Genomic DNA, 10,417 nt, shown 5'->3' with positions numbered 1-10,417 from the left:
TGCACTATATCTCAAAGTAACTTATGACAAATGGTATCAAAACTACATGTATTTTTTCATGATGAGATAATGAAAATATTCTTAAGATGAGTTATGGGTGGCTACAATGGTGGACCTTCTAGTATTAAAAAGTTTAGACAAAATGGGAGAGAACAACACATGAAGCAACAGATGATAGTCAAGTATGAAAGTGATGAAGATAAATATTTTAAATTTATATAAATAATTTTAATAAGAACAATTAAAATTTCATTATTAATGCCTACTACCACACTAGGATTTTATATTTAACATGACTTGTTCAAAACTTTTTTTTTTTTTTTTTTTTTACTGACATGGAGCGGTTTAGTTTCGTTAAGTCTTAATCCCTGTATGTACATAATGGACACAACTCTACACAAGTAATGTGAACATACAAAAAAGTAAGGCTGCTTGGAAAGCTCCATGTAGCAGTACATCACAAATCACCCAGACACACTTAGCAAATCTGATTTAGCAGCATATTTGAGAAAAGGGGAAAAAAAAAATTATAAGAGGTTAAAAGAAGTATTCACATCTCTATTTACCTTAATGTGAAATCAGACTTGGGCTCATGTTTTAATGCCTTTAGGAAGCTTACTGTAGATGAAAAACTACCATAATCAAGGCAGTTACTGTAGTAGAGTACCTTGATTCTGATTTAAGCAATCAGACATCTTTAAATTTATTTTGAAGGCAATTATTAATCATATTAAAAATAAAAGCTTTGCCCAGTGTTTCTACATCATTAACAAGTTACAAATAGAAATCTGAGGCTCAAGAAAATAAGTTTTAGACCTGCTTTCCACAACTTTTTGCACTGAAGTAAATTATGTACATAAAACTGACAAAGGTAAATACGCTGTTTTAGTTCGTCTTGGAGTGGTTCAGTGGTTAAGTATAAATGGTAGATTCGTGTCCTTTAATGTTATGCACATTATAAAAAAAATCAGTTACATGGGCTTGATGGTGTGACCAAACACACATGCATACATGGTAGAGCCTATCCAAGTTTATCAATATACATTGTATATAATGGCTTAAAGGATACCAGAAAGTTTTCTACATGCCATTTTACAATGCAAACTCTTCTAGTAAACACTTAATTCTACTAAAGCATTGTAATGAAAGTTATCCGATACATACTGCCAAACTAAACAGCTAAATAATATCAAATTCCAGTTGAAAGCAAACCATATGGCTGGAATTCCGTGGTTTACAGCATATGCCAAAAGGCTAAAATAAAAGCTCTGTTCCATTTCAGGAAATGTCTTGGGCAGTATGCCACAGATGAAAGCATGTCAATAAAAGTTACAGTACATACATGAAGTTGATATTTTGTTTAAAAAAAAAAAAAAAAAAAACTGTACTTATGAAGACTCAAAACATTTTCTTGTGTACATTATTATAATGCATTTTTCATCAGCCAACAATAATTAAAATATTTGAAATTCCCTTTGTGATACTGTATTTACATAATCAAGATGCTATAAACAGGAGTCAAAAAAATTTACAATATATTCTGCTACCAGTGAAAAATATATACCACACTACCATAAAAGCATTTCATATGTAAGCAGCACTTAACAAAAAAAAAACTATATATATATATAAACCATAAAAGTTAATGTTTTTGTTGCACAGTATAATTAAACATTTAAATATTAAATTACCTATTCCATGCAAATGTTTGTATTTGCATTATATGTACTGTATACATAAGAGAAAGCCTAAAAAACTAGTAAACGATAAAGAATAATTCAAATACGAAAATTACAAAATGTTTTCTCAAAATAATAACGTAGGTAAGAAAACCTAAATAGACTTTAATAGCGTCTTCTCTTTCTGTCATCTGCTTCTCGTGAAGTTTCCCGCCGGGCCCACCTGCCTCCTAGCCCAGTAGTAGTTCCACCACGACCTTCATATTCATAGCTAGAAGCCCGATACTGCCAGTCTCTATCCTCCAAGTCTTGGCTACTTCCATACTTCTCCAACCAATCTCGATAACGGTACCACCATTGCTCCCATTTAAGATAGTCATCAAGAGTAATAGATCTATCCCCAAAATAACCCGATTCTTTATAGTAACGATATCTGACATGAACATCATCCCAATTTTGTGGTAATTCTCGAGGAAGATCACGATGGGGATCCCACTGTCTTATCTCTCCATAACGTTCCTGATATTCTCTATATTCAGCTTGGTGTTCCTGCAACCACCTCTCATGAGCTGGGTGGTTTGCACGACTTCTACCACTTGGGGAAGGTGACCTAGATTGCAGCCGTCCTGCCTCAAGATAAACTTTCTTATCTTGCCCACCTTCACGCACTATCTTCATTCGCACTCCTTCATATTCTTGTCGCTGTGAACTCAGTTGGGCAAGTTTTCCAAATCTTTCTGAAAGTGTCATTTTTCGAGGCCCATCATCCTCCTCTGATGATGAATCAGAATCTGTGTCTTCACCTTCTGATCTTGGTGATTCCCTTGGTGGAGGTGGAGGTTGATGATAATCTGGATGGTCAGGTGGTACAACTTTATAGTGATGAGGATCTAGTAAGTGACGGCCCTCAGTGGCCACACGTGGAGGAGTGCCCGGGCCCCTATATACTGGTGGCTCTTTTACAACTTCATTATTTTCATTATAATAATTACTTGTTGCTAAGGGAACAGGGGGACGTGCTTTCCTCCGTACTGCACTCTCCCCTTCTTTAACTTTTACCTTGTTTTTCAATTTTGGCATTTTTGAAGCAGTATTTCGAGACTTTATGACAACATTACTTACAGTCTTGGTAACAAGTTTCTTTGTAGTCTCCTGATGGGTGACTTGCTTCATACGTACCTGTGATGGATTTGATGGAGGTGGCGGCCTTCTACTTACCCTTGCCCTTCTTGGGGATCCAGAATAAGACTTAGGTCTTCGGGGTGCAGGTGAATATGATCGTTTTCTTCTGGATCCAGATGAACTGGATGAAGAACTTGTAAATGATGACGAAGATGAGCCTGATGATGAACGAGAATATGAAGAGTAGCTTCTGGAGTATGAAGAGCCACTACTACTGGAAGATGATCTTGAATAGCTGCTAGAATATGTCCTTTTATGAACACGACCACGGGTAGGTGATCGCGAACCATGTACCTTTTTAACTCTCTTAACTGGTTTAGGAGAGCGCCTTGGAGATCGTCTTGGTGAGCGTGGCGATACTCTTGGAACTGATCTAAGAGGAGAATGCCTAGGAGATCGTCTTTGGGACCTTCTAGGAGAGTGTGCTGATCCACTCCTTGTTCTATTGATAAAAATTTGTGTGTTATAGTCAATAAAAAATTAAACATCTTTAAATTTAACACACCTGAATAAATTATAAAACTCAATTATCATCTCTCACCAAGGTAGGATGACACAAAAATGCACATTCACCATCAGTCATCCATGTGCCTTCTTTCCAGAAGTGCACTGACATCACACTAGGATTATTCTTTAACAGCAACATCCCCACCCCTCTTCCAAAGTGCCAGCACTAGCCCCCCCCCCCCACACACACAATGTACATTAGAAACACTGCAATATGATTAGCCATTCTATGATAAAATGTTGGCACATTGAGATGACCTCTCAAGAAGTAAAAATGAGAAACCAAGTTTAAATAAACTCTGCCTTATAATTATATTAAATTAAAATATTCTGGCATTAAAAAAACTTAAATCTGCCACATGAAAATAGTATATTATTTCTCATGTCTGGGGTCCAAAGCCTGGGGAACACGCACAATGCTTTTATTTCCCCATTCCATTAATGCTTATGCAAATAATTCTTGCATCAGTCAGGCTCTTCTAACTTAATTGTTTTTCTGCTTAATGCTTGACATTTTCATTACTGTACATATTACAGTTACAAATCTTTCAAGCTTCTTGACTCTCCAACAGCATTAAACATCTCATTACTACTACATATTCTGAAGAATGAAAAAATCTTTCTGCGATTGGTTCAGAGTCCCACTTTCTATGCCTATACAAGTTTGGTCCCTGAGCTGGAACAATCATTTGTAGCACTTGAAAAAGTAGCTGCCATGGGTGGTGGGGATTGCCAGTCACTGAACCTATCACTGAAATATTTTTTTCATTTTCAAAACAGTGTTCTGTGAAATGGTTCTGATGAAGCACTTAAAGGAATCCTACCAACAAACCTGAAATGAAGGCAGTAGGCTTAGAATACTAGAAGTCTGATCAATGTAGCTAATCTTGCAAAGCAAATGGCAATGGTTTACAACATTAGAGATCTGCCTAATGTTGCACGACATACAAACCCTAGGGTTACATATCCATATAAATCAGGGTTACCCCTGTATTCATCGATTACTATGGTACACGTAAGTAGGTCGACAGAGCCACTGGAGTACAATATACTGATGTTAATGAGAGAAGCAGGACAAGGGTTGTTATAGTAAATAAAAATTAACTCACCTTTCTTCTTGCCTTGAGACTCCCTATTTTAACATATACTGTCTGCTGTGCAGGGTGTAATGTGCACATTCACACACAATAGGGTCCTAAGCCCTCAGTATTCCTCTTGAATATTGTCATTATACTCGGACTTGAGTTCGGGAGATGGGAAGTACAGTGCCTGCACTCTGAAGGAGGGGTGTTAATGTTGCAGTTTAAAAACTGTAGTGTAAAGCACCCTTCTGGCAAGACAGTGATGGAGTGAATGATGGTGAAAGTTTTTCTTTTTCGGGCCACCCTGCCTTGGTGGGAATCGGCCGGTGTGATAATAAAAAAAAAAATAAAATAAATAACTCGCAGAAAGGTATTAAACCCATAAGGGCTAAGGCCATACAACACTTAGGGTATGGGAGGCAATCGAGTTTCAGCTGAGGAAGAGGAGGGTAGCTCAGATTCCTTGGAATAAAAGTCCTTCACCAGTATCCTCTTACAAGGAGAACAACTCTAAATTGGGTGTGTACAGGAAACCTACCAATGAGCATCCATATACTCATTACTACACTAATCACTGTTTGACCCTGGTGGTTTAGCACTTAGTTTTGATAATCAGTGGCGTCTCATCCACAGGAGCTGCAGTCCCCCCAGATGCTCACTGCCAGACGTATGACTTCATCAACCTTACACTAAAATAATTTGCAACTGACAAATATAGAATTGATGAGGGAAAAAAGGTGAGTGGTGCGTTGAGGTATATGTGGAGTCAAAAAACGTTATCTATGGAGGCAAAGAAGGGAATGTATGAAAGTATAGTAGTACCAACACTCTTATATGGATGAGAAGCTTGGGTGGTAAATGCAGCAGCGAGGAGACGGTTGGAGGCAGTGGAGATGTCCTGTCTAAGGGCAATGTGTGGTGTAAATATTATGCAGAAAATTCGGAGTGTGGAAATTAGGAGAAGGTGTGGAGTTAATAAAAGTATTAGTCAGAGGGCAGAAGAGGGGTTGTTGAGGTGGTTTGGTCATTTAGAGAGAATGGATCAAAGTAGAATGACATGGAAAGCATATAAATCTATAGGGGAAGGAAGGAGGGGTAGGGGTCATCCTCAAAAGGGTTGGAAAGAGGGGGTAAAGGAGGTTTTGTGGGCGAGGGGCTTGGACTTCCAGCAAGCGTGCATGAGCGTGTTAGATAGGAGTGAATGAAGACGAATGATACTTGGGACCTGACGATCTGTTGGAGTGTGAGCAGGGTAATATTTAGTGAAGGGATTCAGGGAAACCGGTTATTTTCATATAGTCGGACTTGAGTCCTGGAAATGGGAAGTACAATGCCTGCACTTTAAAGGAGGGCTTTGGGATATTGGCAGTTTGGAGGGATATGTTGTGTATCTTTATACGTATATGCTTCTAAACTGTTGTATTCTGAGCACCTCTGCAAAAGCAGTGATAATGTGTGAGTGTGGTGAAAGTGTTGAATGATGATGAAAGTATTTTCTTTTTTGGGGATTTTCTTTCTTTTTTGGGTCACCCTGCCTCGGTGGGAGACGGCCGACTTGTTGAAAAAAAAAAAAAAAATTACAGGAAAAATCTGCTGTATGTTGTTTTCAATGTATTTATAAGCAAATTTTTTATTCTTTTGTTGAAACAAGATAAAAAATTATTAAAAATAGAAGTTTGATGTGGTACGATAGTATAGGTATTATTGGCGCTACGAGCTGCCACTGATAATAATACAATGGAACCTCAGCTTTCTTCATTAATTCGGTCCACAGAGTCTGACGAAAACTGAATTTGATGAAAACTGAAGCAATATTTCCCATAAGAAGTAATGTAAATCCAATTAATCCATTCCAGACACCCAAAAATATTAACAAAAAATACAATTTTATAGAGAATAACTATAGTTTTACATACAGAAAACAATGAGAAATAAATATAAAGCACTAATGAAATGGATAAATGAACATTTAAATCACTTTTACTTTCACTGAAGACTCTTGTTGGCATATGGAAGACAGCAAGGAGGGGAGAGGGAGGAGAGGTTATCTCTACCACCATTGCTACCATCCCTCTACCACAATCAATACCACCCTCTACCACCATCACTACCACCCTGTACCACCATTGAATTCTATCGTGTTTCTCACCTTCTTTATCAAAGGACTGGCACTCAGAACTTTCTTTGGCCCCATGGTGACTTATTTAGCAGTTAAACTCGATAAACAAGCACCAAAAATAATGGATTACTATGAAATGTTTCATATGAATGCGCAGAGTAATGTTCACTCGACGAAAAACAAAGCTGGATTGACTCGGAATGTGTGTGTGGGATGCTTTGTGTGGGCGTGGGCAGGAGGACACATTCAGTATGGTGGATGAAAACCAAGGTGATGAACGAAAATTGGGACAATATTTTGATGAAAAAGAGTCATCAAAAACCGAATTCGATGAAAACCAGGGCAAATGACAACCGAGGTGCCACTGTACATACTACACTAATCACGAAAAGCGTGTCAAGGAAAGAGTTTTCGTTTTATTCAAATGTACACAGCAAACAATTTTTTTTTTGATGGTGAAATAACATCTTCAGCAATACCCCAACATTTCTTAAACACAATGACCATCTCCCACCAAGGCAGGGTGATACAAAGAAGAAAACACATTCACTAACATTCCCTCAACTGCTGTCTTTCCAGAGATATGCTGACATCATAATCAGATTACCACTCCAACATCCCTACTACTTCAGAGTGCAGGCACTGCCTTTCCAGCTTCCAGGACTCAAGTGAAGCTAACCTGTCTGGGGTTAACCAGACTCAAAATCTGGTTACCATGCTCTCACTCCAACAGCACATCCATTAAGAAAACACTTGTCTCCATTTACTAATATGCTCATACAAGGCTGCTGGATGCTCAAGCCCCTAAAACTCCAAGCCTCCTGTGCCCCCTTTTTCCTACTATTCCCATCTATCTTCCACCCTGACTAATGCACCTTATAGTTGACTAGGGTTAAGCCAAGGTACTAGTACTGTGAAATTCTTGAAAACAGCTTTTTACATCATACTGCACTTCAATCTTCAATTATCCACCACGACACCTAACATGTACTGTCATTCTTGAATTATTAAACTTATAAACACACACACAAACCAAAAAAAAAAAAAAAAAAAAAAAAATAATAAACCTGTGGGGACCATTCAGCACTGCTCCACAATCTTTCTTGATCAAAAGAATTAAACAAAAATTTTACATCCTTTAAATCTACTACATATGGTCATTAGCTTCCTTGTAAGGACTTTCTGATTGGTAGCATACCCTAGATATTGTTTCATGTTTACTTATGTGCTCAATACTGAAAAGCCAAGGGAGGCTGCTAGGTATGGCTAGCATATGGATGACATTAAACAGATATCCCTGTTTAGTTTGTTTGATGATACAGCTGAAACTAATATATACACCCTGAGGATAAGAAAAAATTAACTTTTTTTTTTTTTAACAAGTCAGCTATCTCCCACTGAGGCAGGGTGACCCAAAAAGAAAAAAAATCCCCCCCCCCAAAAAAAATACTGTCATTATCATTCAACATTTTCACCTCACTCATACATAATCACTGTCTTTGCAGAGGCGCTCAGATACAACAGTTTAGAAGTCCCTCCAAACTGTCAATATCCCAAAACCCTCCTTTAAAGTGCAGGCACTGTACTTCTCATTTCCAGGACTCAAGTCTGGCTACATCTATAATAACCGGTTTCCCTGAATCCCTTCACTAAATATTACCCTGCTCACACTCCAACAGCTCGTCAAGTCCCAAAAACCATTCGTCTCCATTTACTCCTATCTAACACGCTTGCTGGAAGTTCAAGCAAGTCCACAAAACCTCCTTTACCCCCTCCCTCCAACCTTTTTGAGGACGACCCCTACCCCTCCTTCCTTCCCCTACTGATTTATATGCTCTCCAAGTCATTCTACTTGGATTCATTCTCAATAAATGACCAAACCACCTCAACAGCCCCTCTTCAGCCCTCTGTCTAATTTCCACACTCCGAATTCTCTGCATAATATTTACACCACATACTGAATCATACTAAAAGTTTTTTCTAACTTCTGAAAGCATTTCTTATATCTGCTCTTATTTTTGGATTGAATTCTAGAGTGGTGATATAATAATTTTATTTTAGTTGTAGGGCTAGTAACTCCTCCTCCTGCATATATTACTAAATTTAAAAGGAGAAACTTACGTTTTTCCTTTTGGGCCACCCTGCCTCGGTGAGATACAGCCGGTTTATTGAAAGGTGATGATTTTAATTGTATATTTACTTCCACTGTTCAGTGGTGTAATCAGTATGTTTGGTGAATACTCCATGTATGTAGCATTTTCACTGACTCTTTTTCATCTTTCTACTATCCTGATCTGGATAAGATCATCATATGATTTGGATTACACAAATTTATGTATTGAGAACCAGTCTTTCAGCTATACTGTTCAAATACCCAAGGTATTTAAACTGGTCAACAGCTTCCAACACTTCTCCATTCATACTGATTGCATACAACATTCCCAACTCTATTACCATTACTTAAATATACATTCATCTTCAGCAATTTTCTTTTATGTAAAGTAAAAGGACACAAGTGCAACTAATGTGACATTTTATTGTGGCAACGTTTCGCTCTCCAGGAGCTTTGTCACAGCCTCCACAGGGTATAGTGTAATCTCCTGCGTTGACTGGTTCGTGGTGCTTTGATTTTGTCTTGGTTAGATCCTTTATTGAAGTGCTAGAAGCGATCTAACCAGGACAAAATCAAAGCACCACAAACCAATCAATGCAGGAGTTTACACTATACCCTGTGGAGGCTGTGACAAGATTTACGTAGGTGAAACAGTAAGAAACCTCGACACCCGCCTCAATGAACACATTTACGTATGTAGGAACGATAACTTGAACAACGCCTGTGTACAACACCGAAATTCCACCAATCATCTCATGAAATTCAGAGACACCCAATTAGTGATCAAAGAAACTAATTTCCGCAGACGCAAGTGCCTCGAATCAGCACTGATCGCTGTTTCGAATACAATTAAACAAAACAATGGCAGCTTCACCATCTCTGAAGTCTTAGCAAGAATCCTCCTGAAAACAAACCCTGTCATCACATAGTCTCTCCTGTTATACTACACAAAGCACATTACAGAGAGTGAACACTGAAACAGGCTGCCTCTATCCAGTCTATATTTGTCCAACCTATTTTTATGTTACCCAAGTAATAGCGTTTATATCCTTTTACTCATGTACGAATTAATTGCTCTACCATATTGTATTAATACTACTACTACTGCAACTTTCGTCACTACTACTACTACCACTAGTATTGCACCTCATTCTGAGCCTATATATACCCTCTGTGTCCATGTATTTTTTGTAATGGCTTGATAAAGCTCCTGGTGAGCGAAACGTTGCCACAATAAAATGTCACATTAGTTGCACTTGTGTCCTTTTACTTTACATATTGTTGGTAATTCTACCAACTTTATTACAATTTTCTTTTATATGCATCTCTCTCATTCCCTGTCACAACTCCATCAGTTCCATACATCATATCATCATATTGTTGCTGATAACAATCCTGATACTCTTGTTTTTGGCTGATACCAATACCTATACTTTTTAATATTTTAACTGAATGCTCACTGCTAAATGGGTTTAAATAACCCAGGGAGATTAAATATTAAATTACTTAATATACCAGATATGCCAATGTCATTATTAATTATAGTACAGGTACCTCCATGAGGATTACTGTACATATTTAGTAATCTGATGAAGACGATCAGAAATCAGTTACAATAGTAAGTCTGAATAATTTTTAGTTATTTAACATTAAATTATACATATGCTAGAACATATACAGTGGACCCCCGGTTAACGATTTTAATCCGTGCAAGAGGGGTAATTGTTATGCGAAA

The 10,417-nt window shown here is 37.8% G+C and overlaps 1 protein-coding gene across 2 annotated transcripts in view; it reads right to left on the bottom strand.

Moving 5' to 3' along the window:
* Positions 1-308: 308 nt before the first annotated feature.
* Positions 309-10,417, bottom strand: part of LOC128688315 (serine/arginine repetitive matrix protein 1) — a gene marked incomplete at its 5' end in the record, with an annotated part of 58,274 nt that continues 48,165 nt past the window's right edge. For both annotated transcript variants that reach the window (XM_053776084.2, XM_053776085.2), the window contains 1 exon segment: positions 309-3,303. In XM_053776084.2, coding sequence (XP_053632059.1) covers positions 1,845-3,303 — 1,459 coding nt within the window. In that variant the 3' untranslated portion in view covers positions 309-1,844.

The sequence above is a fragment of the Cherax quadricarinatus genome, chromosome 19 (assembly GCF_038502225.1).
Source record: "Cherax quadricarinatus isolate ZL_2023a chromosome 19, ASM3850222v1, whole genome shotgun sequence".
NCBI classification, from domain to species: domain Eukaryota; kingdom Metazoa; phylum Arthropoda; class Malacostraca; order Decapoda; family Parastacidae; genus Cherax; species Cherax quadricarinatus.
The sequence above is the reverse complement of the archived record's forward strand: the minus strand, read 5'-3'. Positions and strand labels throughout refer to the sequence as shown.